The sequence below is a fragment of the Bidens hawaiensis genome, unplaced genomic scaffold (genome assembly GCF_021521415.1).
Source record: "Bidens hawaiensis isolate Kalapana, Puna unplaced genomic scaffold, B.hawaiensis_p1.1 tig00002343_1, whole genome shotgun sequence".
Classification (NCBI taxonomy): domain Eukaryota; kingdom Viridiplantae; phylum Streptophyta; class Magnoliopsida; order Asterales; family Asteraceae; genus Bidens; species Bidens hawaiensis.
This window is the reverse complement of record NW_027491127.1, coordinates 397,577-421,599: the sequence shown is the minus strand read 5'-3', so window position 1 is coordinate 421,599 and position 24,023 is coordinate 397,577. Positions and strand designations below refer to the sequence as shown.

The following is a 24,023-nucleotide window of genomic DNA, read 5'->3' as shown; positions in this document are numbered from 1 at the left end:
AATGGAACCCCCAGGGCCCTCGAGATCCGACCCGATTCACCAATCAATCAAACCAATAATATAACAACAACAAACACAAATTCTTCTTTCAACCCAATTTCCAATCACAATAATAATAATATTAATCCCACCTGATTCATCACACAATCAACCGTCAGATTTAACGTCTCCGGCGATCATAGATTCATCATCAACCGGTAAATTTATTTCGTTTTGAATCAAATTGTAATTGGGTTATTTGACCCAACTAAAATCTTGGATACCCACAAGATTTTAACCCATAAAGATTAGATTTTTAGTGTTGTTTATTGTTTTTTCAAGAATATGAATTCCGGTGGTGCTGGTGGTGGTGGTTTTGGTTATAATGTTCCGCGGGCACGGAATATGAAGGCTAGAAAGCAAACATCTAATAATAATGATAATATTAAGTTTAGTAGTTATTTTGATGCTCGGGTGGCAGGGGATGATTTAGGTTCAAGTTTCGGTTTTAATCGGTTAAGAAGTCCGTCGGAGTCGGTTTTTGGTAATAATGTTGTTCTTGATGATATGTCGAAACCGAATATTAATAATGTGGGATTGGATCTCGAAAATGAGATGAAGATGAATGTTAATGATCATGGAGATGAAAAAATGGTTGAGTTTGCTTTTACGAGCAAGTTGAATGATGTACGTGTGACGAATGTGGAGTTTAAGGCACCGGACACGAGAGGTAACGTGTTTTCGGGGTGGAATAGATTTGAACCAAGAAACGAACATGTTAGAGAAACTAGGTCACAGAAGAAGAAAGGGAAGTTGAAGAAGCCTGTCGTTAGTCAGTCTAGGATTATAGAAGATTTCGTGTTTGGTAGACGAGATTCGTTTGGAAGTTCAGACGGTTTTGATATTCCGTTATATGACGAAAGATTAGCCGGTAGTTATTCTAGAGAAACGTCTGTGACATCGGATGCTTCGCAGATTGATGAACAAGATAACGTGTCAAACGACTCACGTGCACTTACTTCAAATTTCACGACCGATGATGAATCGTTGGAGCCTCAGATTAATGAAGTTTCCGAGACAGAAAGCTTCATGACTGCGACTGAAAATTTGGAGTCCGGTTTTGATACTGATGTGAGTTCAAGTGCAAGTTCTCGGAGGCAAGAAAGTGGCGTCACTCGCGTGTTTAGTTTTGGTTCGAGATCAGAAGATTTTAGCAATGGTGACTTTACGTTTGCTGCATCTTCATCGGGTCAAAGTCAACTTCTGTCAGATACCCGTCAGCATAAAAAGAAACCTCCACTAAACGTTACCCGCGATCCTTACATTTCCACGAAATCTGAGTTTTTCCCAATTGATTTATCTGCGTCATCAAGCTTAAAAAAGGATACCTTGAAGTTAGTAAACGAACAAGATTTTTTAAGGCATGAAAGTATCACTAGTACTAGTTTGTCTTCTGGCATAGCAGCAGAGGAAGCGTGTGAGAAATGGCGATTCAGGTGTGACTTCTATCTTATATTGTGAAAAACGGTTGTATTTATTTAATATTTATCAGTTAATAAAGGTTTTTTTTGTGTATTAGGGGAAACCAAGCTTATAGTAACGGTGACCTGGCAAAAGCGGAGGATTATTACACACAAGGGTTAAACTCTGTTTCTGAAAACGAGAAATCTGCAAGCTGCCTTAAGGCTTTAATGCTGTGCTATAGTAATCGTGCAGCAGCTAGGATTTCTCTTGGAAGGATGAAAGACGCATTAGAAGATTGTCTCATGGCTGCCAACATTGATCCCAACTTTCTTAAGGTTCAAGTCCGGGCTGCACAGTAAGTCTAACTTTCTATATAGATAATCAAACACACACGCTCACATTCATACTGATGATATTTGCATATATGCAGTTGTTACCTTGCTATTGGAGAAACTGAAAATGCAAAAAGGCAGTATATGAAATGCTTGGAATTTGGAAATGATAACAGTGTGGACGGGAAAGTGATTTCAGAGGCCTCTGAAGGCCTAGAAAAGGTCCAGGTAATAATAATAATAATATGCATTTTCTTGGCACTTAGTTCAATAAAAATGATCTTACTTTTAACCATTTTTATACTCTTTTTACTTACTCAGAAAGTGTTGGACTGCATTGAGCAATGTACTGATCTTTTACAAAGACGGGCTTCTGAAGACTTGGAGCATGCTTTGAGACTTGTCAATGACGCGTTGCAGATAAGCGCTTGCTCGGATAAATTACTTCAGATGAAAGCAGACTCTCTTTTCATGGTTAGTGTTGTTATTAAACACAAAAAGTGTTTGTTGGTCAACCCAACGCGTTTCAAACAGTTGTTTGAGTTTTATCAAATTTTGCAGTTGAGGAGGTATGAAGAGGTGATTAAGACTCTTACGTCTGATGAAGCAGACACGCCCACAAGCTCCTCTTTTAGGCTATGGAGATCACATCTTATCATCAAATCCCACTTTTATTTAGGAAGGCTAGATGAAGCTCTTGAATTTATTAATAAACAAGAGAATTCAGACCATGTTACAATACCTTTAGCTGATACGATACGTGAACTTTTATCTCACAAGGTACGTAAGTGTGCAACCAGTAACTTCCAAATAAGGCCCGTTTGACACTTTGACCACCAATGTCAAAGTGACAATATTTACTTACATCATGGAACAGATGTAGCATAAGTTGTATATGTCACAATCTGGATAATATATATATGTATGCAGACCGCAGGAAATGAAGCTTTTAAATCAGGAAAGTTTTCAGAAGCAGTAGAACATTACACTGCTGCTTTATCATGCAGCGTTGAATCTCGTATATTTGCATCTGTATGCTTTTGCAACCGAGCTGCAGCCTACAAAGCTTTGGGTCAAATCACAGATGGCATTGCTGATTGCAGCCTAGCTATAGCCCTTGATTCACACTATCTTAAGGTTCGCTTATGTGTATCCAACACGTCAAATTGGTCAAATCAAAATTTTAGTTTAAAAGGAAACGATTCAAACTTGTAATGATATTATGCAGGCAAAATCTAAGCGTGCCAGCTTGTATGAGATGATTAGAGATTATGGGCAAGCAGCTAAAGATCTACAGAGACTCGTGTCTCTTCTAAAAACACAAGATTTAAATGAACTCAAGCAAACTGAGATACAGCTTTCTAATGCTGAAGCAGAATCAAGAAAAGGAATCCCATTAAACGCGTACCTCATATTGTATGTTAAATCAAGTTTACAAGTTTACGCGCGTACCTCAAAAGTACTTTCTAATGAAGTTTTGATTTTTAACTTTTAGGGGAGTTGAGTCAACTGCTTCTGCAGCAGATATAAAGAAGGCATATAGGAAAGCTGCACTCAAACATCATCCTGATAAGGTTGTAGCAGAATAATATGAAAATGTCGGTTCACCTTTTCTAATAATCGTGTTTTGGTTATGTAGGCGGCCCAGTCACTTAGTAGAAGTGACGATGGAGATGATGGATTATGGAAGGAAATAGCTAAAAATGTCCACAAAGATGCTGATAGGCTTTTCAAAATGATTGGAGAAGCATATGCTGTACTTTCCGACCCTTCCAAGGTTCTCTCTCTCTCTCTCTCTATATATATATATATGTGTGTGTGTGTGTATATATATATATCTTTTGACGGTTATGTTAACTGATTCCGTCGTTTGTTATTTATTTTCTAGAGGTTAAAGTACGATAAAGATGAAGAGAAGAGAAATGAGGTGAAGAAATTTACGAGAAGCAACTCATCAAGAATGACTTCGGATGTCCAAAACTCCGTATTTGACCAAAGTGGGGCCCGGCACCCAAGGCAGGATTCTAGGAGAGCGTATGTTAGAACCCACTCTACAGGCTCAGAAAGCACCGGTTCATCATACGTGTATTCCAAGTACTATTAACGGGGTTTCACTGAAGAAGTTTTCAGTCAACAGCTTCTAAAGTCAAAACAACACAAAGAATACAATACAAGTCAATCATGCATGGCAATTATAGTTGACTTTGGCGATATATAAAGGAAGTATAAGTTCAATGAAAAGTTCCGAACTCTTACCTGTATTTAAGTTTGAAGTTTTCTAATCTGGCGTGAGCAAGCTGACAAGCTGTCTGTATAGTGGTCAACAGAAGGACGGTTGACCGGTTTGTAACTTTCACCAAGGTGAGCTCGGGCTTACCTTGAGTTTTCATTTGACGATGCTGAGTGATGTACACACACATTGTATTGTGAGTTTCTACAGAATCCCAACAAAAGAACGGGAGAGGTGTTTTTTTTTAATTGTGTGTTTAATTGGCATGTGTTCAGTGATTTTGTATTGAATAATTCTATTATGGTAATGAAGAAATAGCACAGTATCATACTGTTAGTTTTTATAATCTAATCTCAACTGTCTTGCTTTCTATGTAACTGAGACTACAAGTGTGGTCTGTTGCCATATTACACATATATTCCGAGTCCAACCTCCTTAGGATTTGTTTCCACCATCCACGGAGCCCTGCAGACACAAAGAACAAAAGACTAATTTTATGGATTGTAATTTTCCTTTTTCTTTATGTTTTATGTTTTTCTTTTATCAAGATTTAATTGTTTAGATGATCACTGAACTTTGGTCCCAATTTGGTCAGTGGTCTATATATAAACAAATTCACAAACTTGAAAATTAAAGCCTTTTTTAATTGACTAAAACAAAGTTATCTTAAAATATTATGTTCTAGAAATAGAATTCTAAACAAAAAGGAAGGAATCATACTTGTGCATTACGAAATTAATTGTTCCTTGTGCAGCACGTTTAAGGAGAAGTTCTCGAGCTTCAATGTCGATCCCTTCAGGCTATTAAAGCAAGTGGAAGGCATAGATGTAAACAAGAATGGCATTAATATACATGACTACATGAGGTATAATTTGTGCACCACCAAAACCACTAAAAAACTAAAACCATTAATGTTACAAGTTTAACCTTTTATGTATGCTGATAATGGGAGGGTATACTAGTGAGTTTAAGATTTTTATGGTGTATAGATTATTTTTAATGTTCACAAATCACTATTTCACTATTTATATGTTTATGTGCCTGCTGTCTGTACCTCTTCTGGAAACCATACGCCTGGTCGTGTATTTCCCTCTAGAACAGCAAGAGCAAATGCAGCTGTTGAATAGCCAACTGATCTGAAAAACATTCATGTAGCCATTTCAGTAAATTCCAAAACGCTTGATCCTTTTGGTACACTATATCAATCAGAACTGGAGAGGACAAAACGGGCTGGGTTGGGTACTGAGTTTGGTTGGGCTGACCCGCAAAACTTCTGTATTTAATTCTAATAAATAATAATTACTTTGTTGAATCTGATTACTAAAACTGTATTATTAGGAAAAATTAATGCCGCTTTTTAAATAAAATGATTAATGCAACTTTTGATCCACTCAACCCGTTTGCCCCATTTCCATTTAGCTATTATTTTATAACAACCCGTTTGGAGCACTTGAGATAAAATATAAACCAAATCGACCCATTAACTCGCTAATGGGTCGAAACTGTGACCACTAGTTAGAATAGGCCATTAATTCATCAATAATAAGTCCGGGAAAAATATGACTTACACAGAGAGTCTTTTATGACTGAAAATGCCAATTGTTTGTTGTCCTCCTGAACACTCCAAATCAACCTGCCAGAAGAAGAAAGAAAATACATAAAGTTACCATAACTAAACTGAGGCTATGAAAGTCTTATCAAGATTATTATTTTGTATAAAGATTTTTTTTTTTGAAATATTACTCTCATTGAGACACGCTCTCCAGCATAGCCATCTATCACACGGACTACTGGATCAAATAACCGAACCATGTTTTGTACTTTGCTTCTGTCTCTTAGGATTTCCTAATAACATTAAAAGAAAACATGTAAGATGAATATGTGACCCTTACTAATGTAAAAAAAAAAACAGAGAGAGATGATTTTTGCATGGTCGTCTTACAGACGGAAGGAAACGTGTCATTGCATCCATTGCCCAATTCCAGAAAAACGGAGCGGTTCCAAATCGAGCACTGACAGTTGGAACTCCAAGAATGTTTCATTACTGACAGTTGGAACTCCAAATCATGTGTACTTGTCACTTCTGGCAAATTTCTGGAAACAAAAATGTTTCATGAGTAAAATATTTAAAATTCCACATATTTATATGCACGTCCTGAACTTACAATAGATACACATATTTTTTCCCAATTCCTTTTCCAAAGTCAATGTTGACCATTCCACTATATGGCCTTAGTTTGAGTTTCTCTCCTATTAAATAGTTGGTTAGCATGTTAGTATCATAAAAAATACATAGTAATGGAAGAGAAGAATAACAACAATACATAACTACATACCTTTATTATATGCAATAACCTCCTCTCCAAGAAGTAAAAAACTAGTAGCTAATATTGTAGGTCCCGCACCACCCGTTCCTGCTGTGTAGTAGTAGAATCTGAAACAAGTATACCGTCATTGTATAATATATGAAATGACATGGAATGCGCAGTAAGTTAAATACAAAGAAACCTTAAAAATACAATATTAATAACTATATATAATATAGATTAATAATACCTCAGCCGTTCAGGTTCACCTTTATTTTTAATTTTTGCAACACGAACTAGCTCGGCTGCCATTACTGTCACGTTAAGTAGATAGATACAAATCAAATTCAATCAACGGTTTAACAAGAACATGCAAACGTTTAGGCGTCTAGAAATAAGTTTGTACCATTGCTCACTCCTGGATAGATTCCACAAGTAGTTATTGCTGGAACTTTTGCAGTCAAGGCTTCATTCATAAATGATTTTGCACGCAAAGCGTAACTTGTATCGTCACACACGTCTAGATATGCTGTCTGACAGTGGATGAATATTAGTTAGGTTAAATTACATTTTAAGAAAATAACATGCACCAAATGTAGCTTAGAAAAACATTGATTGATATAAGATCAATAAATATTGGAATTAGGTTTACCTTGTTCTCACCTTGGCCCGTATAGCGGCTTCCAGAACTTTACAGTTTTCTGTTTGTTGGAACGGCCCTGCAGCATGTACCACAAGATCTACATCTGCAGAAAGTAGAATATGTATATTATTGAGCAAGATAGAAGATACTAGACTTACCTATTTGTGCTAGCTGGGGTGAGCAAAAAACGAACCATAACCAAAACTTTAACCGAAATTAACCATAACCGATGAAACCGATCGATTATGGTCAAGTGAATCTGGTTAACCGATTTTAACTGAAATTGAACCGGACCTTGTATGTTTATGTTTTTCCAAATTTTATACATCTATTTCCATTTTTTATACCTTCATTTCTAGATTCGAACATTTAAATTCATGCTGCAACTGTCTATAACCAAGCTTGGAACACCATAACCAAGCTTGGAACCAACACATTTAAGCTTCAAAACTTCATAATTGAACATGGAACACCATAACCAAACCACTTTCAACCGGAACAATGAAAAACAATAATAAAAAAAGTACATTGTGATGATTAGCCAAAACCAACGGTCACCGACCATTCAGTTATGGTTATCGTTAAGGCTAAATGTAGTGAATACCCATGGGGGCGCCAACCTCTAGCCACATCAGCACCAATGGGCGCCAAACCACCATTCGCCAAAGTTTTAACAGGCGTGAGAGAAGGAGTGGGGCCAAAGCTTTTTTCTACCAATCACACTTTTTTTTCTTTTATTTATCTCTTAGTTAAACATATAATTGTAGTTAAATTTTAAAACCACTACACTCTTGTGAAAGCATTGGCGAAGCTTCTTTAGGCCCCCCTGTTTTTCGCGCAGCAATGTAAATGTACCCGTTTTCCGCTTGGAAATTTTGATAATCAGTGTTAATTTACCCATTTTCGACTGAAAATTTGAGCCCCCTCCCCCCCTCGTTCATGATTTTTTAAATACATTTTGAGTCCGGACCCCCAACGTTCTCGTCCAAGCTTTGCCACTGTGTGAATTTGGTGGTTTAGTTAAAGTCACACTGCCTACGTGGCAATTACATTGCACTATAACACGTTCTTTAAGTTAAAACCACTACACATAGTCTAATCTAAGAAATCTTCCATAACCAAAGATCGCATAACCGAACCGACTTTTGCACACCCCTAATTTGTGCTAAACAATATAAGAAAGAAAGTTTTATAAATAAACACACCAGTCAAAGCAGATTCCAGTGATTTGACATCATTAATATCAAATTCAGCAAACTCAGCATTCTTCCCAAGTGTAGTGATCATTCTAGCACCTTTTTCCCTAAAATAAACACATTCTAATATTCAGCATTACTCATTTTAGCAATAATATTAGTAATAGTAACATTTTGAGGAGTTGTAACGGAATCGAACCGGTTACGGCCAGCAATGATGATGCGGAGGTCAGGGGAAAGGTTAGAGAGAGCAATGGCGGTTGAGCCACCGATTCGGCCGGTGCCTCCGAGCACCAGAACCTTTGAAGAAGTTAGGGTTTGAGTCACCGTCATACAGATACAGGCACACGCCATATCCGTTTTCCAGTGTGTTAGTTAGGAGTCCTATCCAGAGTTAGTTATGATGTCTCTGTTAACGCGATAAATTAAACAACGTTTTAAGTTTTAACTGAACCAGGTAGCAAACTCGTCGCGTGGCGGAACACAAACTCGGTTGGTATCGGTCAAGTTTGTTACGTCACCAACACTGAATCAAAAACTATAACTTTGTAAACACCAAAACAGTATCGGCACACATACAACTAAAATCAAAGTGACACGAATGTGGTCGATATCGGTCATGTTCAGTATATGCATTAAACCTAAAAAGTAAATTAGTAAAAACACGGAAACAACCATAATAGTAGTGACACTCGTATAGCCAATTATACAAAATATTAACATGTTTAAAACAAAAAATGTTGGCTACGTTTGCTATGGTGTCGGAACTAAACCAACAAAAATTATGTCAACTTAACATGTTAAAAACATGGGCGCCACAACGTTGAGTTAACGCGGATTCGATCTGTATCAGTTAGATTCATTACGGGTACATTAACTAAACCTAAAAACAATTCATTATGTTATCATATTTAAAAGAAATAAAACATGTTTAAAAAACTGAAAAGAAAAAAAAACTAATAAAACAATCAAAAATACATAAATATAGAAACATTGAAGATTAAGCAAAAATAAGAAATTGTGTTAAAGGAGAGGGAGAATCGAACTTGCATGGACCACATATAAATCAAAGACTAATTAGGGCATCTTTAGCCATCTGACCAAACTAATATATTGTTAAAATTCTGATGTTTATTACCTAAAAGGTGAACAGAATATCATAAGAAGTTTGTGGCACCGTTATATGATTTTTATCTATATAGATAATTTCAGACTTATGTTTTAGGGTTTTTGATCAAAATGATGATACAAGTCGCGTAAAGCTTACCTCGAAAACGGTGCCCTATATGACAAAAAGATGTTTCAATTTAACATGTTATTTTTGAAATTTGAATAAAACAATGAAAAATAATAATATTAAAGGTGGGACGGACATATTATCTGATGAAATTATTATTTTAATCAATGTTTTCATACCGGACCAAATAGTAAAACCGGTCAACTTACTGGTTCACTGGTCAGATCGGAATTAATTACAAGATACAACGCTACACTACTTATAAAATGAAGCCCATTTGCTTCATACCATCATCATCTCCTATGAGGTAAGTTTAGTTTGGCCTTTTAAGTAGCCCATTTCGTTAAGGCTGAGGGGTGTGGGGCTTCAACGGGGGCGCTAGAGCCCCTCCGCTCGCGCCCCAGGCGCTAACACCACACCACCAGGGCGCTAGCGGGGGCGCTAACGGAAAAAAAAGAGAGGCATGAGCTGGTTAGCGGCTGAAGAGAGAGAGAAACTTGCATTGGGTTTAGAAAAAGAGTCGTTGGGCACTTAAATATTAAAAAAAATATATTTTCTTAAACTATAAATATATACCTTTATAAAATATACTTCATTTCACAATTATACACCTTTCCTCCTAAAATCCTCTCAAAACTAACACAAAAAAAATGTCGTGGTACTCGTCTGATTCCAACTCCTCCGAAGAGGATGATTTGCTTCTTCATGTAAGGGGAGTTTTGACCGCAACCGTGGTGGATCTCTTGCAAAATCAAGCCCATCAACCTCGAGTCCCGAGAGTTAGAGCACCACCTCGTGATCGTGATCGATCGGGTGCTAACGATACTTTGATTAGGCATTATTTTAGCCCTCAACCGGTATACGAGGAGTCGGATTTTCGAACTCGTTTCCGAATGAGCAGACAATTGTTCATGCGTATAGCAAGTGATTTAGAGGCACGGTATCCCTTTTTTCAACAAAGGGAGGATGCTAGGGGTCTCCCCGGTTTTACCTCTCTTCAAAAATGCACGGCTGCTATCCGTCAATTAGCGTACGGCATCTCGTCGGACGCTTTGGATGAGTATTTACAGATGTCGAAAAGGGTTGCACGTGAATCCCTTCATTTTTTCTGCCAAGGTAAAAAACATTAATTTTAGTTTTTATTAAATATTTATTACATTTTTTAATATATATTATATGTTTATAGATTATTTTATATACGTAGGAGTCATATCGATTTATTCTCGGAGATATCTGCGTAAACCTACAATGTATGACATCCAACGCATATATGAGGTGCACGCAGAAAAACATGGTTTTCCTGGGATGCTAGGTAGCATCGATTGTACGCATGTTGGATGGGCTATGTGTCCAACGGCCTGGCGAGGTCAGTTCCACCGTGGTGATCATGAAGGGCCGACCCTTATACTTGAGGCGGCGGTGTCACAGGATCTTTGGTTTTGGCATGCTTTTTTTGGTGTTGCTGGGTCAAATAACGACCTTAATGTTATCGATCAGTCACATTTGATCAACGACCTTATCGACGGGGTTGAACCACCTCAATCTTTTGTTGCAAATGGAGAACTCTTCAAGTACGGGTACTATCTGGTCGATGGTATTTACAACGAATGGACTTTGTTAGTTCAAGCTTTTACAGATCCAATCGCCGATAAACGGAGTATTTTACGAAGAAGCAAGAGTCTGCTAGAAAAGATATTGAAATAGCTTTTGGAGTTCTGAAAAAACAATATTAAGTGCTGGCGAACCCGATACGTTATTGGACTCGGGAGAGGATAATGGACGTCGTCTACACGTGTCTGATCCTACACAACATGACGTTAGAAGACGAGGGCAAAGCTATCTGCCAAAACTACCAAGGTGACATTCCGCACAACCGTCCACAATCAGTGATCAACAATGACTTCATAACATAGCAAATATCAAGAGCCGTGAGATACACGGGAATCTTCGACATGAGTTGGTTGAACATTTGTGGGCGAGGCGACCCGATGATCTTGTATTAGATTAGTGTTATTATTAAGTATTATTGTTTGTTTAATTTTTAGTATGTTTTTTTTTTGTAATTTGAATTTTAGATATTAATGTGTTTTTTATTAATGTGTGTTTTTTTAATAATTTATGAGTTTTTTTAATAATACGTTGTTTGAATATATTTATAAAAAAATAAAAAAAAAATTTCGCTGGAGCCCCTCCACACCAGGGGCCAGGGCTCCAACGGGGGGCTCCAACAACCCCCTTATCCAGTTTCTCTCTCTGCCACACGTCATAATATTATTGGTTGGGTTCCAACAACCCCCTTATCCAGTTTCTCTCTCTGCCACCGTTATATGATTTTTATCTATATAGATAATTTCAGACTTATGTTTTAGGGTTTTTGATCAAAATGATGATACAAGTCGCGTAAAGCTTACCTCGAAAACGGTGCCCTATATGACAAAAAGATGTTTCAATTTAACATGTTATTTTTGAAATTTGAATAAAACAATGAAAAATAATAATATTAAAGGTGGGACGGACATATTATCTGATGAAATTATTATTTTAATCAATGTTTTCATACCGGACCAAATAGTAAAACCGGTCAACTTACCGGTTCACTGGTCAGATCGGAATTAATTACAAGATACAACGCTGCACTACTTATAAAATGAAGCCCATTTGCTTCATACCATCATCGTCTCCTATGAGGTAAGTTTAGTTTAGCCTTTTAAGTAGCCCATTTCGTTAATAGAAGTCAATTTTTCTGTGCATCTGCCATTTGTTTTAACATCTTGACTCCTCCGATTGAGTTGTACATGAATGTCGGTATTATTATACCACTGCACTTCCACTAGAACGCTCTATTCTTCTTCTTCTTCTAGAACCGTCGGATTCCTTCGCCTTTTCAGCCACCGCTTCATCTCCGATTTCAACTCAACCATGCCGCATCACAAGGTATTTAACACTCGTCTGATTATAATTATTACTATATGTTTGTTATTGAACGTATTAGTTAGCTGTTTATTGATTGTAACTAAATTATAGCGTTTAAGTTGACCTAGTTTTAAGTGTACAGTGCTTGACGTTATTCACTAATCATATGCTGCAATTATCCGTTTAATCTGAACCATTAGCTATTAAATTAGGTGAGCTGATCGTATTGATTAACGGATTAAAATGAAACATTCAGTACTGTGTTTACGCGAAGCTTGTTTAATTTTTGTTACGGCTGTAAACGAGCTGGACTGAACAAGGTTTTGATCATGTTCGTCCGTTTAGCTTTTACCCGAAAAGCAAACGGTTCACGAACACCTAACGGAATGGAATTTCGTGTTCGTTCATTAACGAATTGAACTTGTTTGAGAGCAGTTCACGAACACGAAAAAACGAACGGAATTTAACGCAAACAATGCTTTATCTGATTTTGCTAACCGAGAATTGGTCAGTGTTAATGGTTCGGGTCCGGCTACCAAGTTTGTGTTGGTGTTTGTTTTAATTTTAACATTCATATTCATATTTTAACTTTACATATAAATTAGTCACGTTATAATCATGTATATTTTTGTTTTTATCGTTAATAATTTTGTTTAAATCTATATGAGAAGATTAGAAAAGTCATTAAAAATATTAAAAGCCTTTAATGAACAAACAAACATTAGCCAACATAAATGAATGTTGGTTAATGGAATGAAATTCCTTGTTCATGTCCGCTCGTTTAGTTTATTAAATGAACGGACATAAACGAACTTCTCTCCGAACTTTCGGTTCGTTTACAGCCCTAATGTTTGTGATTGAGATGCAATTGCTAGTAACTGCCTTAATTTGATAATGATCAGAAAAGAGGTGGACGGAAAGAACAAAAGTGGACTCAGAAGCTGAGCAGCGATGGGGCATCTGATGTTTCTTCTGCGGAAGGTATTACTGATGGAATTGGTAGGCTCGCAATTGTGGAAAACAATGCACAGTCCCCTGTTCCAGTGCTACAATTTGGGGGTATTAGAATGGACGAGGTAGCACCACGTGGACAGTCGTCAGTAGTTAATGCTAGCATTTTACATGGTCAAAAATCGGCTTTCCAACCGAAGGCTTACGCGACAGCTTCTGCTGCAACGGTTGATGCTTCCAAAAAACCGGTTAATACTGCAGCTCAAACTGTTGCTTTGAGTAATTTGTTTAAAAACAATTTGTTGGAGAATTTTACTGTTGATAACTCTACTTACTCCACTGCCAAAATAAGAGCAACGTTCTATCCCAAATTTGAAAATGAGAAGTCTGATCAAGAGGTTAGGATAAGAATGATTGAAATGGTAGCAAAAGGTCTTGCCATGTTGGAGGTACGGTGGACATGTAATGTTTTCTAATGATGTTTGTTGAGCATTGTTTTACAGTTAATAATGTTTATTGATATTGTGTGACTAATTTGACCTTCTCTTTATGATATTTTTAGGTCTCACTCAAACACTCTGGATCGCTTTTCATGTATGCTGGCCATGAGGGTGGAGCATACGCGAAGAACAGTTTTGGGAATGAGTATGTTGACATCCCTTTCTTTTCTTTTAGCTTTATGATATCTGTATCTTTGTTTCTACATATGTATATATTTTTTTAGAAGCAAAAGTTATATATATCAAACACTGTTGGTTCACTGCCTTGAATAATTGTACGTGATAAATACGTTTAAGCTATAAATATGCTTTTAAATTAGATGGTAAGAAGATGCTCGTGAGTCATGTCAGTTTTATTTGGATTGTGTATATTTAAACGCGAGAACGTATAATAGCTGGATTGTAATTGAATATTTGAACTGCTGATTCACAAGTCAAGTGGTGGTTTTATATGATGTCTGCCATTTTAATAGAACTATTGCTGGTTTGAATTTTCGTTATACAACCATTTACAATGGTTTCACTATACTACTGCAGGTACCAAGTACGAACACTAGTTTGACATTGAAACAATTAAGTATCTTTTTTTATCTTTAGTAATTTCTACAGCGATAACTAGCGTAGGCTGTATCTATATTAGCTCTTAGTGGATGAAATAAACAAATTTAAAAATTATTTATTTACAAGTACAGAACTTGGTTTTCCGTCAAATGTGTATGGAAAACAGAATTCTAGAGATGTTGCAGTTATCTTCTAGTCAGACTAGCTTTTTTTTCCTTCTTTCTATTGTAGAACTTTGTTTTGTTCTACAGTTATACAGCGGTTGGGGTTTTTGTTCTTGGAAGGATTTTTCGCGAGGCATGGGGCACTGAAGCTAGTAAAAAGCAAGTAGAGTTCAATCAATTTCTTGAGGTAATTGTTATGTTATGATATAGTTTGGTGTATCATAATTTAAGTTATACTGTTTTTCTTTTAGTTTAATCACTTTATGGATTTGATTGACCATAGCGTGAACACGTGAGCATATCGATGGAATTGGTGACTGCTGTTTTAGGTGATCATGGACAACGACCTCGTGAAGATTATGGTACCATTTCACTTGCTTTTTATGTTTTGAACAGTTATGGTTAAATTTTTTAATTATTTTTTGACACTAATTTGACTTACCTTGAGCAGTTGTTGTGACTGCTGTCACTGAATTGGGCAATGGGAAGCCTAAGTTCTACTCAACTCCAGAAATTATTGCATTTTGCAGAAAATGGCGGTTACCTACAAATCATGTTTGGTTGTTCTCAACAAGGTAATTATCTTAAATATTACATACATGAAAATCTAAATTTTAATCTCACTCAATTAAAAATCAAATGTAATATTTTGTCTTTTACCACCTCTAGCTAATCAAACGTGTGTTTGGTTTTTCAAGGAATTCAGTGACATCATTTTTTGCTGCTTATGACGCACTATGTGAGGAAGGGACAGCTACATCTGTAGGTAAAGCTCTTGATGAGGTGGCAGATATCTCTGTACCAGGTAAAGATATATATTTCCATTAAACACTTATCTATGTTGGAATTTAGCTGTTAAAAACTGGGTTGATATTGCAATAAGATATTATGAAAACTAGTGTATATAGAGACTATTCCCCAGACCCTGCTAATTGCTGTGCTTTGGTTGTAATTTTACCCTGTTTAGTTGTTGTATATAGAGAGTATGAATGAGTGAATGACTAGATACAATGTGAAGTACTAAAACATATAATATCTATTATCTCAAAACAAATTTGAATTATTACAGGATCAATAGACCACATAAAGATGCAGGGGGAGATTTTGGAAGGCCTTGTTGCACGTATTGTAAGCCACGAGAGCACAAAAGAGATGGAACTTGTTTTAAAAGATTATCCTTTACCAGTATATGAAGGTTTGCTAGCCTTTTAACTTTATCTAAAATATGACCATCATTTAAGTAATAAGTGATACACTCATGTTTTGATGATGTGGCAGTCCATCAAGATTTGGGACCAGGTCTGAGCGAAATATGTGCTGCAAATAGATCTGATGAAAAACATGTAATGCTTAGTCTCCGTTTTAATACTTTATTAAACCATACGATTTCTGGAGACTTGTAATAAATCTTGATATTGTCAATGCAGCAAATAAAGGCACTTCTGGAAAGCACTGGTACTTCCTTTTGTCCTGATTATGTGGATTGGTTTGGAATTGAAGCTGCAGATGACCTTCCAAGAAATGCTGATCGATCAGTTGTTTCCAAGTTTTTACAAGCAAATCCTTCTGATTATTCTACTACTAAGTTAAAGGTAGTAGTAATACACCTCTCTCATATAACTTTAGAGCACAAAATAGCACTCGGAACAGTATTTTAATATGGTTATCTGGCATTCTATTGTTTCACTCAGGAAATCGTTCGTTTGATGAAAGACAAGCGTTTTCCGGCTGCTTTTAAGTGCTATTATAACTTCCGCAAAATTAATTCAATATCTAATGATAATCTTCATTATAAGATGGTGATACATGTGCATAGTGATTCAACCTTCAGGCGGTACCAGAAAGAGATGAGGTCTTACGTGTTCTTTAATCTTGATTCGTTTTGGAGTAATTTCACATTTATATACTTTGTGTCTTGTTACGCAAACAACTCACAATCGTGCGTTTTTATGCATTATTGATTTGTACTTGGTGTCTTCAGGTCCAAACCAGATCTGTGGCCGTTATATCGAGGTATACGGTCATACTACTAAATTAATACAACTGAAATGTAACTTTATTGCATGTATATTGTTTTAGTGATTATCATAATAATTTCATATATATTTACATTCAAACAACGGATTCAAATCTATTAAATACACAACTTATGCACATGACCCATCTGTTTTTTTTAGGTTTTTTTGTTGAAATCAACTTGTTCAAGGCAAGTAAAGAGAAAGCTGCAGAGATGGCCAAAACTAGCATAGATGTTGGAAAAATTGACAAAAATAATGATCATATATCTGGAAAAAAGGGTTTAGCTGATCAAGATACAAATCTTATGATCAAGTTAAAATTTCTTACATACAAGGTATGCTTGTTTTAAACAAAGTATGACGTGTATATTCCGTTTATTATTCTTCAGTGTAAATTACTTTTGTCTGACATCATATTCTTTTGGTGCAGTTGAGGACATTTTTGATTCGCAATGGCTTGTCAGTTCTTTTTAAAGATGGTCCAGCTGCCTACAAAACCTACTACCTCAGGTAAGTCATATGACTTTGCATAAAAATTAACTCACACACATATACATTTATGTCATTCTTATTATTTGTTAAAAGATTTACCGTCTCCTGAATACGGAAATATTTCATATTATAGGCAAATGAAAATATGGAATACATCTCCAGGAAAGCAGAGACAGCTCAGCAAGATGTTGGACGAGTGGTAACGGATGAATTAGTATATGTTACATATGCTTACCATTTTATCTTTCACCAAGTACCATGATAGAAATATATTTTTTCAGGGCAGTGTACATAAGAAGAAAGTGTGGAAACCGACAGCTGTCATCATCTGTGTACTTAAGTGAAGCCGAGCCTTTTCTCGAACAATACGCGAAACGCAGTCCTGAGAATCAAGCTTTGATAGGATGCGCTGGTGACCTGGTGAGAACTGAAGATTTCTTGGCCATTGTTGAGGGAGGTGGAGATGAGGAAGGTGACCTTGAGACCGAGAAGGTTCTAGAACCTTCTAGCCCAAGTCCCGATTATATTCACAAAAAGGAAGGTCTCATAGTATTTTTTCCAGGTATATTGTGTATGATTATAAATTTGTTATATGTGTATATGCATGTATCTTCTCTAATTTGAGATATACATGTTATCTTTAGGAATACCTGGTTGTGCTAAATCTGCTCTCTGTAAGGAAATATTAAGTGCTTCGGAAGTTCTTGAGGATGATCGTCCGATTCATAGTCTGATGGGTGATCTTATAAAAGGTGTTTGATTTTGAGAAATGTATTAACTTACAAGTTATTTTCTTCTTCTATCTAATAGTATTATAATGATATATGCTTTTGGTTCATAAAAATTTGAACAGGAAGATATTGGCAAAAGGTTGCTGATGAGAGGCGGAAGAAACCTTATTCTATTGTGCTTGCTGACAAGAATGCACCCAATGAAGAAGTCTGGAGGCAGGTAACGCAGTATTTTTATATCATATATATATATATATATATGAGGACAACATTATTTTATGGTGATTTTCTTTATCCACTTTTGCAGATTGAGGATATGTCTCGTAGCACTAAAGCAACTGCAGTGCCAATTGTGCCTGACTCTGAAGGTTTATGTAAATCCTTTGCACATTTAATGAATTTTGTTTTCTCCCGAAATGTAATTTGGTTTGTTTAGTTACTTAAAGTAGTAATGTATACATAATACATCTTTTGGAGCAAGCTTAGTACTATTGGTCAGTATAGGCTATACACACATCGTATCATCTAGAAACAATAATTGTCGTGTTTTCACTAATTGGGCCTATGCTATATTCTACATATTGTGTTTGTTAGGAACAAAGCGGCGCGCGGAAGCGAAACAGCACACACATGCACAACGATAAACACACATAAACGAAAATATAAACGACACAAGAATTTAACGTGGTTCGGTCCCCGCGAGGGGACCTACGTCCACGGGCTGCAACTAGGTTTTCTTATTAGCTCAGAACCAAGATTACAATTACATGATGGGATATATATAATAAACAAGATTAGGGTTAAACATAATTAGGAGCCAAAACCGGGCCTTCTAATAAAACCGGCCCAAAGGCCTTCATAACCCAACAATCTCCCACTTGAAGGCCTTGCGATAAATTCCAGCCTGCCATCCAAGTAAATATAACAATCTCATTCATCCAGTAACTCTAGTAATCTTCAGTAATAGAAATCAACCAAGCCTCCAGTTCCAAGAACAAGCTAAAACTTCAACAAAAGAAGTTCTCCAAGCCTCCAGTTCTCTAGGAACAAACTAAGATTTCTACCAATCCACACCAGTTGCAGCGCCCCTTCCCATCAGTTACCTGAAAGGCCCATTGAAGCTCCCGAGAGCTCCAATCCGGTCATCACAGACCCAGCCATGACAAAACCCGCCAATGGCTCATCCTCAATCTTAACCGGCCCTCACTTACTCACACTACCGGCTCCAAAGACTTCCAGAGGATAATCACTCTCCAAAAATCAGCAGACTATACCAGGAGAGATTTTCACATTCGGATTTCCCAGTCTTCCGAACTCAACGTCCCTTTGGAAACAAACCTAGAACACACCGCGTGCTCCCACTGTTACCAAAACCCCGAACATGTTCAGACCTCCGAATACGCTCAAGCTAACATCACTGTGGCTCCAGGCTTCATGTCTGCAAACTGAAACCCCTTAGCTCTACCCGATTCAGCGAGCCAAGACCTTATAACTCGGAAGTTGGTTCACTTCTTCCGACGATACAGAGACCGTATCTTCCAAAAGTCTTTAACTAAAAGATTCAATAAATGCTTCATTGAAGTGAGTAACAAGAAATAAAGCAAACTAGAATCTTGAACCCAAGAGTCTTCACCGCCTTCACTGAGTCTCAATGCATCAACCCCAGATACATTCTCAAAAGCAGAATTCCAAACCTTTCGACATCGACTCTTAAAATGTCTCACCTCTACGCAACCTACCAAGTCGACTATGCCCAGCTCCCACTGTTCCTGTTATCCCAACCCATGCCACACCAACACTCCATGAGATGAACCCCACTCGTACTATCCCGGCAAATAACTTTACCCAACACGAGATTATGAACCTCTCAAATGGTGTACCACTGATCACCACCAAACAAGATATAACTTCACAATTCCAAACGAACAAGAAGTAATAATCACAGTTTCGAACCAGCTAACAGGCAAACAGCTATAACAACAGTAGAACTTTCATGAAATCAAGCGGTACCAAGGGTTCTATGACCGTACACACGATCAGTTAACTCAAACCCTAACCGAAAGATCATCCAAACGAGCAATAGTTAACATGACTTGCCACTAACCTCATTTTTTTTTTTCACTTATGCCGTCACCAGCACACCCGCTGGTTCCATTTTCTCCAAGTTTATCCATCACCAGTACTCAGACTAATCTCTTGCAAACAAATCTGAACCCGAACCTAAATGGTCTTCACAAAACCCGGTTCCCTGAAGCCGAGCAACCTCCAAAGAAAAACCCTAAAACCCGAAACACCCGACCCGGTGCTTCACCTGCAACGCCCGAGTGAAACCTGCAACTCCAAGAAGTCCAAAACAGGAATTCTAATTGCAAAATCACCCGGAAAACCGTCCCAAACAGCCCTGAAAAACAGCCCCGAACAGCCCTGTTAACCAGAAAAACGAAGATCTCTGACAATACTGTTCACCGCCGGAATCACTGTCACGGCCGGAAACACTGTTCATACCGGATACTGTTCACCGCGGCACTGTAGCGGCGGCACTGTAGCAGCCCTTCTCAAACCAGCCTCTTCTACCTTTTTTTTTTTTTTTTTCGATCGATACCCGTGCAAAACCGTGTGTAAACAACGAGCCAAAGCTCTGATGCCACTTGTTAGGAACAAAGCGGCGCGCGGAAGCGAAACAGCACACACATGCACAACGATAAACACACATAAACGAAAATATAAACGACACAAGAATTTAACGTGGTTCGGTCCCCGCGAGGGGACCTACGTCCACGGGCTGCAACTAGGTTTTCTTATTAGCTCAGAACCAAGATTACAATTACATGATGGGATATATATAATAAACAAGATTAGGGTTAAACATAATTAGGAGCCAAAACCGGGCCTTCTAATAAAACCGGCCCAAAGGCCTTCATAACCCAACAGTGTTCAGTCAAGCCTCAACATCATAGGTTTTAAGGTAGATATATAACTTGCTAGACGGATAGGTTGAATTTATTGTCAGCTGTTTTCAAGAATGAATTCTGCTTCTTATCATGATGTTCCTTGTACTTTACTTATTTCACTAATTATCAAATACCTAAGCTACCCCTTACTTAGACTAGATTGAGAAAGCTTGTAGTCCAAAGTTAATAACAGAAATTCCTTGTACGCGTTGGTAAGGGTAAGTAGGTAAATTTGGATTTATATCTTTATCTAGAAAGAACATGCTGCAGTTTTTTGAAAAATCTTAAGTGGAAAGATTTGCAGTTTGTGATGGTGCAGTATATGTTATACACAATTTTGGGTACGCCAGCTGATATTTGTTTACTTTTAACATATATTTTGTTGTGGGCCTTGTGGTTAACATGCAGGAACTGAATCAAATCCGTTCTCTCTTGATGCATTAGCAGTTTTCATATACCGTGTACTTAATCGAGTTAATCATCCTGTAAGTGTGTTGTTACTTAGTTGTATTTTATTGTAGTTTTCTTCCCACGTATGCTTTGTATCTAAATACCTGTCTCACTATCTGATGTTTTATCTGAAGGGAAATCTTGATAAGTCATCGCCAAATGTTGGATATGTGTTGCTAATGTTCTATCACCTGTATGAAGGAAAGGCATGACAATTCTGAGCATTATGCTTTATTTTTCTTGCAAGACCATTGCTTAGTATTTATTTTATTTTTTGTTTATTTCACATTTCAGAATCGTTCAGAGTTTGAAAGTGAACTGATTGAACGTTTTGGCTCACTTGTGAAGATGCCTCTACTGAAATCTGAAAGGTAAAGACATAAAAGTTAATGTTTAGAGGTGTCAATTTTGACAATTTGCACGTATAATGTATATATGTGTGCGGGTGGGCAAAAGTGAAATTGCACTAATTTTGACGTTATTTTACTTATCTCGTAAAAATAACGTTAAAAGTGGCGAAAGGTTAATCAGGCATCATGTGGTGGCGTTGATAGCCGAAAGATAAGGGTGCATGCACCAGTTGGCGGTGTCCCGATGGTTGAGTGTTATGTGCCTTATGTCCAAGGCTTAATGCAAAACTACTATCGAGCCAGGGGTCTCACCGGAAGCAGTCTCTCTATCCCTAAAGGGTAGAGGTAAGGCTGTCTACATCTTACCCTCCTCAGACCCTACCATAGCTTTGCTATTGGTGGGATATCCTGAGTACGATGATGATGATGATGATGATGATGAATTTTGACAATTTGACTCATGTATTTATGAATCAGTCAATTCGGGTCAAACAAGAAAAAAATAAGTAGCTTGAAACATAACATTTCAAACGAGTCAAGAGGGCACGAATAATATTTTTTTGAATGCTAGATTAGTATCTATACGGTCAAATTGTTTTAAATAATTTTAAAATATTTTGAGACATATCTTTACAGGAGTCCGTTACCTGACTCAGTGAAGACCGTATTGGAAGAGGGAATAAATCTATACAGGCTTCATACTAATAGGCACGGAAGGTTGGTATTTTCCACCTATCAAATACTTTTATTATATTATTCTTTTGTCTTTCTATAATCATGTTTCTTTATTGTTCAGATCAGAACCCAGTAAAGGAACATACAAAAACGAATGGGTTTTATGGGAGAAGCGACTGCGTGAGGTTTTATCTAGAAATGCTGATTACTTGACATCTATTCAGGTAACATTTTTTATGTTAAATCAAGTGTTAAATTAAATCTTTTTAGATGATTGAGGTTGTGCCTATAGGCGCAGGGGAGCGTGTAATCTTAGGTGGGGGTTTGGGGCCTGAAACATCGTTAGTTTTTAGCTTGTGTTTGTTTGCGGACGCCGTCATGTATTTTTACCTTCCGCTATTGATTGATATAGATGATTGAGGTTGTGAATATTTTGTTTTGTAGGTTCCTTTTGAATTTGCTGTTAATCAAGTGATGGAACAGCTAAAAAGAATAATGAAAGGAGAATACGTTACACCCGTATCTGAAAAAAGGAAATTTGGAACTGTAGTTTTTGCTGCCATTGATGTCCCTGTTACCGACGTTCATAATCTCCTTTCACACGTGAGTAAAATATCTACTTTTCTCATGTTATACTGATACCCATTAACTGAAATTAAGTTCGATGATTTCAGATATCTGAGAACAACCCGAAGGTGAAAACATTTGTAAAAACCAACATGGAAAACAACCACCTTGAAAGGGCCCACATCACTCTTGCTCACAAGAGAAGCCATGGTGTAACCGCTGTGGCCAACTATGGACGGTTCGTGAACCAGAAGGTTCCGGTTGATGTAACCGCACTGTTATTGTCGAAGAAACTAGCTGCGTTAGAAGTGCACCCCGGGTCCGTTGATGGTGAAAAGATATTGTCTAAAAACGAGAGGCCCCATCTCACATTATGGACCGCTCAAGGCATACCTCCTAAAGAAGCCAATACATTACCCGAGTTGGTTTTGCAGGGAAAGGCTACCCGAATTGATATTAACCCGCCTTTCACTATTACCGGGGTTCTGCAGTTCCATTGAGTAAGGCTCTGCAACATTACAAAACCAGGTCAAACTGTTTGGGGACCAAACATCATTATTAGTTAGTAAAAGAGAAATGCTAAATATACCGGTTTATTTTTGAGGTTACGTGCTGCTGATAAGGATGCTTGTCTTTCACCTGTTAGCTTATGCCGTTGAAGGGCAAAACTGTAATTTTGTAGGATTAATATTGTGTTAGCATGTGAGGTCTGTACCACAAGAGACCACCAGAAAACATATATGTAACTTTTGTGAATGCATGTTCATGGTTTGCGCAGTGAAGTGACAAAATGGCATCTTGTGTACATGACATTGTTGGGTTTCGTGTTTGAAATTGTTAAGTGTTTCGGGTTGTCCTTGTGGAGATGGGGTGGAGATGGAGGTGGCTAGAGATGGTGGTAGGGCTGTTCACGAGCCTATGCGAATCACCTCTCGTTTTTAGTTGCCATATTATATTTGAGCAAACGAAAAGTTACGGCTAGAACTCGGATTGGTTTATAGTTGAGGAGCTCAGTTTAGCTTGGTTTCAAGTTAAAATCATATAACCGGGCTACCAGCTCAAAACCCGGACCAATTGGTCTGGCCACTTTTGGTGATGAAAACCGCTTCAAGCGGCTCAAAACCTGAAATACAAGTTATATGAAAAACTAAAAAAAAACGGCAGTAGTTAAACTGCAACTATGGCAATATAATGTAATAATGTATAGTATGCAACTCATAAGCGAAGTTCCTCTCATCGAATTTTAATCTGGCCCTGTGGGACAATGTAGAGGTGTAAAAAACCGGGGTATAGTGAAATGGGTCAATAATTGG

At 37.3% G+C, this 24,023-nt stretch overlaps 3 protein-coding genes across 3 annotated transcripts; 2 read left to right on the top strand and 1 right to left on the bottom strand.

The window, feature by feature from the left end:
- The first annotated feature begins 530 nt into the window (after positions 1–530).
- Positions 531–4,264, top strand: LOC143618992 (uncharacterized). The gene is made up of 10 exons (XM_077091040.1): positions 531–1,475; positions 1,559–1,798; positions 1,874–2,003; positions 2,097–2,249; positions 2,337–2,555; positions 2,706–2,912; positions 3,004–3,191; positions 3,271–3,349; positions 3,415–3,552; positions 3,664–4,264. The coding sequence occupies exons 1-10, from the start codon at positions 547–549 to the stop codon at positions 3,877–3,879; spliced, it is 2,499 nt and encodes an 832-aa protein (XP_076947155.1). The 5' UTR covers positions 531–546; the 3' UTR covers positions 3,880–4,264.
- A 16-nt stretch (positions 4,265–4,280) lies between these two features.
- LOC143618991 (uncharacterized) lies at positions 4,281–8,504 on the bottom strand. The gene is given in 14 exon segments (XM_077091039.1): positions 4,281–4,470; positions 4,726–4,805; positions 5,060–5,141; positions 5,574–5,638; positions 5,749–5,850; positions 5,948–6,067; positions 6,069–6,099; positions 6,171–6,255; positions 6,342–6,439; positions 6,562–6,625; positions 6,718–6,844; positions 6,975–7,057; positions 8,160–8,257; positions 8,350–8,504. Coding segments are annotated over 14 exon segments (1,248 nt in total). The 3' UTR covers positions 4,281–4,412.
- A 3,651-nt stretch (positions 8,505–12,155) lies between these two features.
- LOC143618924 (tRNA ligase 1-like) lies at positions 12,156–23,512 on the top strand. Its single transcript, XM_077090970.1, has 26 exons — positions 12,156–12,321; positions 13,203–13,700; positions 13,814–13,896; positions 14,564–14,663; positions 14,760–14,838; positions 14,928–15,051; positions 15,175–15,281; positions 15,546–15,671; positions 15,755–15,819; positions 15,904–16,068; positions 16,168–16,328; positions 16,458–16,489; positions 16,654–16,829; positions 16,925–17,004; positions 17,120–17,185; positions 17,268–17,548; positions 17,631–17,738; positions 17,840–17,937; positions 18,025–18,085; positions 21,077–21,153; positions 21,253–21,324; positions 21,413–21,489; positions 22,105–22,185; positions 22,265–22,367; positions 22,588–22,746; positions 22,818–23,512. Exons 1-26 carry the CDS (start codon positions 12,187–12,189, stop codon positions 23,208–23,210), a joined length of 3,507 nt encoding a protein of 1,168 aa, XP_076947085.1. The 5' UTR covers positions 12,156–12,186; the 3' UTR covers positions 23,211–23,512.
- The last annotated feature ends 511 nt before the right edge of the window (positions 23,513–24,023 follow it).